The 12,777-nt window shown below is 40.6% G+C and overlaps 1 protein-coding gene across 4 annotated transcripts in view; it reads right to left on the bottom strand.

Moving 5' to 3' along the window:
- Ethr (ecdysis triggering hormone receptor) overlaps nucleotides 1-12,777 on the bottom strand; it is a 74,083-nt gene that overhangs the window by 16,838 nt on the left and 44,468 nt on the right. For all 4 annotated transcript variants that reach the window (XM_076817337.1, XM_076817346.1, XM_076817354.1 and 1 more), the window contains one exon: nucleotides 823-931. In XM_076817337.1, coding sequence (XP_076673452.1) covers nucleotides 823-931 — 109 coding nt within the window. The remainder of the gene's footprint in view (nucleotides 1-822; nucleotides 932-12,777) is intronic.

The following is a 12,777-nucleotide window of genomic DNA, read 5'->3' as shown; positions in this document are numbered from 1 at the left end:
CCTTTAATTAATTCCTAAAGATCACCTATTTTTTTGGGCTCTAGACCGAAAGGTCCCCTTAAGGGGTTAGCCCACTGTGAAGTCGTGAAAAATTGTCATTTTTTAGGATTTATTTTTTAGTAAACGGAATGTCCAATGTAAATAATGTTTTGCCTACTTATTAATACACTTATTGACAGTATAAAACAAAACTATTTTCAATTTTTAACTGTTTGTTTTAAATATATATCGCACTGATGTGAGCGCCTTCAGAAAGCGATGTACTGCTGGTGCAGGCGATTCCGGGAGAACGACGCATTTAAAACAAAAAATTCAAAGTGTCTTGTAATCATTACGAGTGTGGTTACCGCCGGAACCAGGATTATTTTCACTGATAAAAAATTAACAAAATATCGGAGGTTTGAAGTTTAAGTGTCGCAATACGGTGAATTTTTCAATCATTTTGCCTTGTGAAATGTATGAAATGTTTAATCAAAAACAGTTTCCGAGGACCCGGCCGTAGCCACTGATGTGCTGAATAACGTGTAAAAATTTCAGACTGATTGATCAAATTGTTTTTTTGCAATCACCTGCATCAGTTGAAAAAATGTTGTTTTGAGATAATCGCGTTTAAAGTTTTAAAACAAATTAAAAAAATTCTTTTAATTTTTTTTTGCATAACATAAGAGCAGCTTAACAAATACCAAAAAGATTGATTGCGTTATATGTTGAATCTACGGAGAAACAAATCTTGAAAAATAGCTTAATTTTTCAAACCGCCACAGTGGACTCACCCCTTGATGCACGTATTTTCCCTAATTTTTTTATTATTTTCTGACTTACCCCGCTCGCAGAGGCTTGCAGATTGCGTAGTACCGTTCGAAGCTGATTCCCAGAATCGTGAGAACCGAAGCGTGTGCCACCGTTAACTCCACAAACGGGACTGCTTTGCCTGGAATCAAAGGGATGAATTATAAAATGAATAGGTAACCGGCATTGGAAATATTTTCAGAGACCGCGCACAGATACCAGAATATTTTAAAACCTCGTCTAAAGCTACTGCCACTTGACCGTTTGTTTACTTGTTGCTGATATTTACGCGCTACGGCGAACGGTTAAATAAATAAATTCCGCAACGTTCCCTGGAGAGGCGTCCAACGTTTAAACGTTAAGATTAAACGCGGGGATTGATTAAATTTTCATTACGAGCCATTCGGCTGACGTGACCCAGAATGCAACGGGAACAATGTGTTTTTCTTGCAACATTGGTTTTTACCTCATTCTTCGATATCGACTATCCACTTAACTTTTTACACTTTCAATCGGATTTCTTCCCTTTTCGTTACACTTTTTTAATCCCAGAGTAATTTGTCACTTTCCAATTCTGGGCTAATTTAACCTTCGGTGTCTGGGTCTTTTATGACCCAACCGTGGCGCACTGTCTGAAGGTTGGGTCTCGTCGATAACTTAGATATTATCGGTATTGAATTAGGTGGATTTAAAGGATAAAGTAGCAGGGGTAAAATTGGTACGACCCTTGTTTTATTGATAAGTGAAGAACAAAGGGTTGTGTTCACTGTATTTCTTGGATATTCGTATTTTAAAACCTGGGGAAGTGTAGAAATGGGATCCACTAACAAGGAGAGTATTTTAGGTGTCCGCCTCTGATCATTTTGATTTTTGGATATGCTATAGAGGACCGAAAAATAAGAAACACGTGTTTTTTTATTTTTCCCCGTTATATTTGGGGGGGGGGGGTGAAAACTGCGTTCAAAGTTAGGGTTGAAAAATCATTTTTGTGGATTTTTGAAAATCTGGTGAGTCAGTCATATTTCGCATTCAAAAACACAAAATTCGTCCATTCACACTATTCCCCTATCTCTAATAGTTCTCGAGATATTCCACAAAACTGATTTTTCAACCCTAACTTTGAACGCAGTTTTCACCCCCCAAATATGAAAACAGGGAAAAATAAAAAACACGTATTTCTTATTTTTCGGTCCTCTATAACATATCCAAAAATCAAAATGATCGGATGTGAACACCTAGAATACTCTCCTTGTAAGTGCAACACAGTAACAGGGGATGGAAAACATTCTACAGTTTATCACTGAAATAAACTATCCCTCCTCATTCTCCCATCATCCCTTCATTTCAATTCTCAAACACAGTGTTGATTTCCTAAGTAACCTGTACATTTATATTCTAAAACACAATGCTGCTTTCCTTTCTTGAATCACCCTTCTTACATTTCCATTTTCATATAGTGTTTCTCTCCTTTCTCGAACGAACCCTACATTTATTTTCTCAATACAATATTGCTTGTCTTGCAGAGATTTATGTAGCATCATAGCATAGAGAAAGTAAGAGAGTGTAAAATTGGTAGCTCGCTTTAAAGCCTTGTCAGGGAGTTAAGAACTCAGGTATGTATTAAGTATTAAGTACACTTTTCGAATACCACTACTTCATAGCCCTGGGTTGTTTAATATAACCAAATAAGTGCAGCTGTATAATAGGGGATGAAGGACACATTTAATAGTTCGCACCCTCAGGCACATTGCTTCGCATACCACTGGCTCCAGATTAGTCAGCATAAAAATAAGATAGAAGCAGCATTGAAATACTGTGGTCCTTGGGCACCCCATAAATCGTCCCAGGGTTAAATGATTAAAGAGTACTTATATAACTCTCCACGAGACACCCCTTAACTTTTCAGTTCTGGGGATTTGAAACAGCTCCATAACTTTCGTTATCAAAGAGTGTATCGAGCGTCTTAAGAGCTTCGAGGGTTAATTCCCTGTTGCAGCGGGGAGAAGGAGCAGATTTACGGTTCAAGATTTACGATTCCCGAATGGAAGCTTGCCCGGCGATCAGGGTGACGCAATAAACTGGCACGACGCCCTGGACACTATTATTTTCCTTGTACATACCACTCCTCCATTTACTTCGATCCCTGCCACACCGAGATCGACGAAGTAATTCCTCCCTGCGCTCTACTCTTCTCGAGCAAGTTCGCGCGGCCTTTTTTCGGTAAACACCCTGCAACTCACCCTGCCTCACGAAAATTAGAACTTCGAGGACCTGAAGATTGTCGTCCACTAAATGTTGCTGTGGTTAACCCTCGGCAAAGAGAGTACCTTATTTTTCACCCTTTTTATACAGCTAAAAGCTTGATTGATAAATAATACAAAATTCATGTCACATTTACCAGTTTCATGAAGCTTTCACTCAACAAACAACCGTACCTACTTTTCAATTAAATAATTCTGTCAACTAAACAACCCTACTTTTCAATTAAATAATTATTTCATCACTTTTCAAGTTCCCTCCAAAGCATTTGAAAGGGATGTTCCGGCCTAGAGCCCATACAAATAGGTGATCTTTAGGAATTAATTAAAGGAAAACTACTACATGCAATTGAATGGGACTTTTTGCACTGTATTAAGGATGTGTTAGACTATAGAAATAATTTTTTTGTTTTATAATTAATCATTGCAGGCGGCACTGGGAAGTCGTTAAAGTCGATTCGTCAAAAAATTCATCCAAAACGGTGGGACCTGTAGCACCTAAACCATTAGTCTGAAATAAAAAACAATGCCAGATAATTAAAGGGCATGAAACTCGCTCATGGACTGACCAGTAAAAATGACAAAAATGACATTTTTTGAGAAAATAACGACACTCGAAGTTTGAAATCACTTTCCACCTATATTTTTCATCCTTCCAACGCCTTTAAAAATTACAAATCTGCAACTTTTTTAAAATTTTACTGGTCCGTCCACGAGCCAGAAGTATATTCTTCAAAATAAAAAAAGTTTCAGTCGAATCGGGTAATAACTTTTCAAGACACAGGTTCCACCGATTTTAACAACACTGATTCGAGAAAAACGTGTTACCCATGCATTTGCCGCTACTCAAATGCGTATAACTTCCGGAATTTTACGAATTTAAAAAAATCCTTTTAAACACCTATTCTTAAAAGGTCGAACATTCGAAAAATGAAATAAAAAAATCGATATCTAACCTGGAACCTCCCTTAAACACCATCCCAAGTGAAAATACAGTATAAGCCCAAATTCCAGCAAAGCCTAAGCAAGGAACCCCGAGAAACCCTACACCTACACCATCTCCCACTTTCCATTCCCAATTAGTCCCTTGCGCAGCAAAAGAGCCAATTCAAAGACGCCCTCCCGCGCTAAGAAACGGCCACGGTGCGCGGCCCAGCTGGGTCCAACTTTAGACGAGGGAATTAGAAGAAATGGTCCAATAATAGCGGCACTAAAAACTCTGTGGCCTAAGGCCTAAGAACATAAACCGCGGAGAGTTATCAGGCAGGCATGCGGCGCCATTAATCCACCCCAAAGCTCCGGGAACATTTGTTCCCCAAATTCCTGGCTCGCCATGTTTTGCCGTCGCGGCTGTAAACACCGGCGACGCATAACAATCGCAGCGGTTGCTCTCGTCCCGGGTTTTCTCCGCGGAAATCAAAAAGTGGAGCGAACAAGTTGCGCGTAATCTCCCTGCGATCTGCCAGAGACCCAGTCTCCCTGGCCTCCCGGTCACTTGTTGCCTCCGCCGACGGGAACCTCGTGGCGCCTCGACTTTACGGTCGTTTCACGGATTCCATTGGGCATTCAGCTCGCGTGGCTACTTAACCGGACCTTCGTCGAACACGTGTCGCTAGACCGAGGGAAAAGAAGGCCGTTTCTCTTCGCCTTTCGCTGGAACGTGTCCTGGATCAGCGAAAAAATCTCACAATTCCCGCTGCTCCTTGGCTTTCATTCTGCATTTGCGAGGTACATAGATTTTTGCCACTGTAGGAAGGTTCTGTGGTGATTGGGGATTTGCTGTGTTAGTTTTAGTAGACGGTAGCTTTCTCGCTGGGGGGTGGGATTTTTTAGGTAGGAGGAGTTGGGGCTCTTTGATGCAAGGGGCACAATGTGACAGTAATATTATCTTTATATCTAGAAACAGTTAGAAGTTCGAAACATCTGTCCATAAGATGATACCTTATACCGTCAAGGACCCAGTTTCTGATCAGAACCCAATTCCTGATCAGTTTAGGAAAATAAATCAAATAATAAGCTTATTATGGTACAAATTTATTCTAATAAATTGCTAAATAATTATGAAGTATTTTGATATTTATACGCAAAATTTGATAGCTTATAGTAAAACGTGCGAAGGTGTTCAGAAACTGCTCCCTTTGCATTTTTCAATTTCAAAGTTAAATTATAAAATAATTATTACTGTGTGCGCAGTTTTTTTAATAGCAAATTAAAGATAAAACACAGATTTACTAAAATAACAAAAAATCGTTTAAACTTGGTTAAGTTTTCCCTTTACACGTTTAAAAACCCGCGGTAGTTACTCTTAAGGGGTTATGCCTAGTCAGGCGGTCGAAAACAGGCGAATATTTGTGAATTTTTTTTGAAGAAGCGGAAGCGTATATTTTTACAAAACTTTTTGCGTTTAAAAGAGCAATATTTAAAGAACATTTGGTAATTTTTTCGTAGAAAAATATTTACGATTATAATAAAATAACAAGCGACATCCAAGAAGCATTTTTAAAAAAAAATTTCAACACACTTTTAAAGTAAACAAAAAGTTACCACTTTTGAACATTAATAAAAAAATCTAATATTTTGTGGGGGCACCTTTTGCTTTTAGGACAACCTAAAAAGTTACTAAACGTGGTAACTTCTTTGTCAGCCCCAAAAATGTGTTACCCCGTTCAATGTCATATAACACTTTTATTTGTAAGTTAAATAAATTCAACTTTAACTGGGTTTTATACAGAAATTTTAAAGAAATTCGCCATCAGAATATGCATATATATTAAATATACCACAAATGAATGCTAGAAAAATAACAAAAAACAGAACAAATCGAAAAAGTGGTAACTTTTTTGTCCGCTAGTGTATCAAGATAATATTAATGTTACATCGTGCCCCTTGCATCAAAGTGCCCCAACTCCATCTACCAGGTGTTAAGTATTATCTATCAGCACCTCGACTGGCGTCGGCGTGTTTGCGCGCCCAGGAAGGGATCGTATCCTGTACTACACGGTCTCGGTGTGTTTCGATTTTAATATTTTCTAGAAAGCAATGTTTCAGAGTCCCTGGATGACCACTTCGAAGAGAAACCAGGAAAGGAGTTCGCTTTCTACGTGGTATACAAAACTTTCCCCGCAGAGGTGATCGGTCGAAAAGGCCTGACCGACTTGGGGGCATTTTTCGAGACTTTCCTCCACTCAAAGTGTCAGTACTACTTAGTTCGTGAAGAACAGGAGCGATTTAGATGATAGAAAGCCACGATCTGATACGAAGGTTACTTTCCAGGATGTGCAGGAATGAAACTACTTTATGGGTCAAAATAGACCCCGTATCCGTCATGCGCTCGTTTGGTAGGTGATCCTTGCTCGGGGAAGGGGATGAACACTGTGTTTCAAAATAGAAACGTAGAATGTAAAGAAAGGTGTAGGGTTGCGGGTAATGTTTCAAAATGAAAATATAGGGGTGATTGAAAAAAAGGACATTCGTGAAATGGAATGCACGAGATAAATAAACACAGTGTTTTCGACTGCAAATTTGGGGGTGGTTTAAGGAAGGGTGAAGACACTTCGGTTTGCTTCAAGAGAGAAGCAGAACATTGTGTTTGAGAATAGAAGAGAAGTGGAGAGGCAATAGTCAGTTTCAAAATTTTACAACCCTCCTTGAAGAACGAGAGACACTCGTGTAATGGATGAAATCTGAGATACCATTCGCTAGGCGACAGAAGTCGATATGGAAAAATTATGTAGGAGCTGTGGGCGCCCCAGAATGTCACAGGAGGGTATAAAAGGGTCCCGAGGTTTCACGAGCGACGGTTTTTTTTTTTCGACGGAGACAAATCAGCGCGACAGTAAAAACGAGAGTCGTAAAGTGTCTGAGAACAATAATCCAACAGAGAGACATCCTGGGAGCCGCTCCGACGGGATGATGGCTAATAACTTGAAACTCGAAGCTCCGCAGACTTCGAAATAACTATCCACCCCTCGGTGACGTAAATCGACGGCGACATTCGATTCCAATAAATCGCCGGGATTGCGTTACTCGGTGGTACCGCCACGGAAACGATCGTTGGGTGCTTACGTTCGACACCTGATCAACTTGTATCTGACCGCGTAATAAATTGGACGTGGAAGTTTCTCGTATTTGAGTGGACGTTAAGCCACGTTCTGACGTATGGAACGTGTCAGAGTGAAACACCTGAAGCGATTACAGATGGGAGGTTTTCGGAAACAAAGAGCAACTAAGAGGTGGCTTAAGCCACTTTCCCACGTGTGCATCTCGAGGATCTGGAATAAAATTGGAGCACCCCTTCGATGACGACCATTCCTTAAAGCTGAAAGTATTTGAAAGAATTCAAGATTGCTTGTTTTTCTTACACGTGGGAATGCAACTTTAAGTTTACTCCATGTAACATATTGCACATGTGAGCTTAGGAATCTTCAGTGCACTCTGCTGACTAGGGAAAATAACCTTTCCCTAATCACTTTTAGTGTAGGTATCTCTTGCATTACGTTGGACACGTGGGAACGTGGCTTAAGCCTCCTGTATCCTTCACGAGAGAACATATCGTAATACGTTTCGTCAATGCATCTGAAGTTTAAACACCCGAACTTTTCTAACTTCGTCACGTCCCACGACTTCTTCACGTGGGATCGTGGCTTAAATGTCCCTGCGTTGCACGCTAAACATACAGGAATTACCATACATTTCTTCGATGCATCCCACCTTCGAAAATCAACTTGTTACCTTCTTCAAGTGCCTTCCACCTCCCACGACTTATTCCCGTGCGATCGCGGCTTAAGGGTACTAGGCAGTCGTTCCTGTCTAAAATTAAGCATTTCTGTTACAAAGAAACCAATTGAGACTGAGACTTGTTTTTTGGCATGAAGTTTATTAACATCATAAGTTTTAAAAAGCATTTTTCTTTAGTAAAAAATATGCATTATATACGACGCTACAGATGCATCATTAAATAGGCTTTTTGAGAAAAAGTTTCTTTTGTTTTGCAGTGATAACTCAGAAACGGAGGTTCCAATCGATTCGAAACAAATTCGAGCATCTTCGCAAAATGTGTAGTTTCGGACCAGACCTAAATTAAAGTTAATGAAAACTCTTATTCTTTATGAAAATAAACTAAGACCTCACCTCTTGGGGCTTGGGGGATGGTGAAACCTCATCAATGGGGTCTCAATGGGGTTTTAGTTTATTTTCATAAAGAATAAGAGGTTTTCACTAACTTTAATTTAGGTCTGGTCCGAAACTACACATTTTGCGAAGATCCTCGAATTTGTTTTGAATCGATTGGAACCTCCGTTTCTGAGTTATCACTGCAAAACAAAAGAAACTTTTTTCAAAAAGCCTTTTTAATGATCCATCTGTAGCGTAATATATAATCCATATTTTTGACTACACAATATATTTTTTTTAAAGCTTATGATGTTAATAAACTTCATGCCAAAGAACAAGTCTCAGTTTCAACTGGTTTCTTTGCAATTAATTGAAACAGAAATGCTTCATTTTAGACAGGAACGACTGCCTAGTACCCTTAAGCTTCGAGGGTGCTAAGCGTACATACTCCAAGCGATTTCGCCTGTCGGTGGCCAGCCACGTGGAATATTATTTCCACAATCGATTATCTCCAGCGCCAGCTTTCTGCGATCCGTGATGTACATTATGCTCGACAGGCTTTTATCAATGAAACACCGGCCTCGCAGGGGATTTCTTATGCAAGACCCCTGAACAGAAAGTCATACCTTAACTCGGCCCCGATATCACGACGCAGCGCTGTCTCCGGTATGCTGATAGGACCTGGAGCGTCGTAGACTATTGGATGGCAAAAGGATCCATTTCATCGACGATATGAAATTCTATAAGTACGTCGGTTAGCTCGTGATATTGCATTCTTTTAGTTCCGCTACATTGCCTGGTGGTCGCCGTTCGAACGTCTCACTGCTCTGCCTTCTCGTCCCATCAGCCGCTTGATTCTCGATAGCAGTACAGTCGCAGCAAAATCATGCGGTGTAGATCTCGTTACGGTGAGTGGGAGAGGTGGGGATTTAGAGCGGTAGGGGGCTGGGGGCGTGGTCGGGCGGCATGGCGGGGGAAGAGCTGAACTTTATTTCGTTCAAACTGTAACGAAGGAGCAGATGAAGTTGGGAAAGTGCTGCAAGCGCATTTCCTACAGATTTCGAGCTTCAATCGCTAGTTTAACATGAACTTAGCATGCTTTATTATGAAAGCAAAGCGAAAGCAACGAACTTATGAAAAATGTACTGCATATGGAATTATTATTATTATTATTATTTCGATGGGAGAACTCTTTAGTGTACAAAGCTTGAACAATTCAATACAATAAATATATATAAAATAACGCAACATAAACAGAAAAAATAAAATAAAACGGAAAATATAAAGTAACGAGAAAAACATAACAATATAAAACGACGACATCGCCAAACGACTGAGCGCAAATTAAGGAGATGGTAGTCTCCTAAGTGCCAGAGTCCTAAACGAGTCGAAGGAGGTTAAGAAAATATCTAATTCAGCAGGGCACTGGTTTAGCTCCTCCATAGCGCGATTAATGGGATCGGCAGAGTAATAATGATACTTCGGGACTCGGGATACAAAAAGGGGTCTCAGACGCAGCGACCGTTGCGGAGCATGAAAACAGATCCTTGCAACAAGCTCTTGACGATTAATCTGACCGTGGAAAACTTTGTAGACGAATATTAGGTCCGAACAAACACGACGGTCGCTAAGAGTATGAAGCCTCGTTTTTAGTAAGGCCGGGCCAATTATATTGTTATTTGAGAGTGAGCGAGGGATATATTAAATTATGAACGGAGACAAGAATCTACTGGCAAAAATATACAGTTCCGTTCGAAGGAAATAGAAGTGACTTTGAAGTCCGCCCAGAGAACTCGATTAAAAAACAATCTCGTTTTGTTCCTCGCAGCAACATTTACAGCGGGCATAATTTATACCCCACATACGCGCATGCCCGCGTAAAATCCGTTTTACAGTCGAGGCGGAGCCATTCCGCAAGTTTACTTCTCACAGCGAACGAGATTAAGGTAACGGGTAACGCAAACTGAATAAAGGGAGACGAAGCCTCCTCGAAGGTTCCGAGCTTGTTACAAAACCGGCGATGCGCGGGAAGCGTTCGGAAACGTGGGTGGCTCGTTGACGTGCGCGTGTAAACTTCGCTTCTCTCCTCCGAACGATTGATCTGCCGTCGAGACTGCAACTGCGGTATAAATAACGGTGATTTACACTCGCGATTATTGAATCAACCAACGTTACGCAACGTATCCGCGCTGTCATCGCGAGTTTGCAGTTAACAAATAACGGCGGTCGTGCAAATGAATTGAAACGACTGGCTGACTAATTACTGGACTCGTTGGGCATCGATTTAACTGGTTCACGCGTCACTTGCACCCTGTCTTCATTAATAATTAATCGAAAACAATCGTAGTCGCGCGTCCGTGATAAACGGAACGTTTGGCGGCGCGTTTATTAACCAACCGTACAGATATTTCCAATTAGACGCCGGTTTGTTGATTAAAATCAAGAGAATGATATTATTTTTTCGATAGAGGGGAGGGGGAGGACACGGAGCGGGTAGGGGAGTAGGAAGTAGTGTAAGGAAGTGAAAATTCGAAATATTACGAGATAAATATGAGTGGTGTAAGGAAGTGAAGATGGCGGGGATATTGCTGCAGGTATTTAAACAAAGTAGATTGTGAGGGGAAACGGATAGTAGGGATGGGAAGGTTTAGGTGAGGGAATGAGATGGAGAAAGGAAAGTATTAAAGGAAGAAAGTACACGAAGGAGAATGAGGAGAAATATTGGGACACAGAAGGCAGAGAGGGGAATGGGCGGAGCAATTGGAGGGGTGATAGAAGCGAGGGGATGAAGGCAGTAGGTAAGGTTAGAATAGGTATAGATGGAGAAAGGAAAGTATTAGAGGAAGAAGGTACACGAAGGAGAATGAGGAGAAATATTGGGACACAGAAGGCAGAGAGGGGAATGGGCGGAGCAATTGGAGGGGTAATAGAAGGGAGGGGATGGAGGCAGTAGGTACGGTTAGAATAGGTATAGAAAGTACAGTCGAACCTCGATAACTCGAATCTCAAGGGAAGGGAAAAAATCTTCGAATTATAGAGGTTTCGACTTATCGAGTTTTCGAGTTGTAGAGGTGTTTACAGCGGTGCCCATGGGAATGAAGAAAATTTTCGACTTATAGGGTTTTCGAGTTATCGAGGTTCGAGTTATCGAGGTTCGACTGTACATGATACAGTGTAGTAGGAATAAGTTAAGGTAAAAGACGTAAACATGTGGAAATACTGTAAATCAGAAGAATACTATAAAAAAAAAGCAATCCATTTACATTAATTTTTTAAATCAAACAATTCCAATTAAAGTTCCTCCTCACGAAAATATTCCGTCTTAAACGAACGCCGGGCGGCACAAAAACGCTGTCCAATTACACCCAGCCGCAATTTAATTGCGAGCAATTCGAACGTAACTGTTTCAAATTCCACAAGTTTCCTCCAAGAGAGGCGGCTACCGTCACGGGCGGATGCTCGTGGAATTTTTGCGAATGGACTTGCTCAAAAATAAGCTCGGGGTTAATCCTGAAGCTGGAGGTTCTCGCGGCGAGTGAGCACCGTTGCAAGGAGATGCGGGCTAGCAATGTCCGACGAGGATTGTGTCCAACGTTTGGGTCACAGATTTCATTCAGATTCCACAATTAGTTAGTGCCAGCCATACATAATTATGTAATAAACGTATATAACTGATTACTTAAAAATTTATGGAAAAATGGAGTTTTTTTTTTTAAATTTAAATTCCTCTTTAAGACTCGATGCTTTGACAAAGTTTCTTCTACAGAATCGATATCGACACGTACAGTCACTCGCAGGAATATCTCGCAGGTACTCGGAAATGGATAATTAATTGTGAAAACTGCTACGTTTTTTTGTACCAATTTTCTACCCAGCTATTGTTCAATTCCTTCAATTTTAATGCGATTAATAAACTCACACACACGATCTGTATGACAGAATCTGGTGGCAGAATTTTTTCGACCCCTGAAAGTGGCCGTTTCAGGGAGCCGTATTTTATCCAGCAGCAGTGATACGATCGCGATTTGTCCAAATTTGCAACCGCAGATCCCCTTTCCTAGAGCCTCCCCAATGATGTTCTTATCAGTCCCCGTTAACGAGAAGAATTCTGGTTAGTTCGGCCCTAGGAAGATAAGACAGGCGTAGCTTAAGAGGATCCCCGTATTTTTGCTTATCGCCGTCCCCATCGGAATTGTTTGTCGGGAAATTCTGCTTCGACTTATGGTTTTCTTTTAGTAGGAGCGTGTGGGCGTAAATGGACCATAAACGAGGTAGAATTTGTCGACATTTCTGGTTCAGTCATGAGTAGGTAGGTACGATTGAGGAGTTGAAATGGTAAACGATGTAAGTGTTAAGAAATAAAAAATTATTTTCTCAGTGGAAAAAAAATGTAAATTCTATAATGAATGGGGTGGTAAACGCTGTAAGCCTTAGAATAATTTAATTTAGAATGAACTGATACAGTTGAAGTAAGTGCCAAAGAGTCAGGCAAGGTATAAGCACGAACAAACGGTCCCCGTGACATAATTCGTTGTTATTGTTTGCTAAACAATGCTTCTCACCTGAGACAATATTCTGCAAAGTCTCACAAGTAAACATTCACTTATAGTGAATGTTT

This window comes from Andrena cerasifolii, chromosome 1 (assembly GCF_050908995.1).
Source record: "Andrena cerasifolii isolate SP2316 chromosome 1, iyAndCera1_principal, whole genome shotgun sequence".
Classification (NCBI taxonomy): Eukaryota; Metazoa; Arthropoda; class Insecta; order Hymenoptera; family Andrenidae; genus Andrena; species Andrena cerasifolii.
The sequence above is the reverse complement of the archived record's forward strand: the minus strand, read 5'-3'. Positions and strand labels throughout refer to the sequence as shown.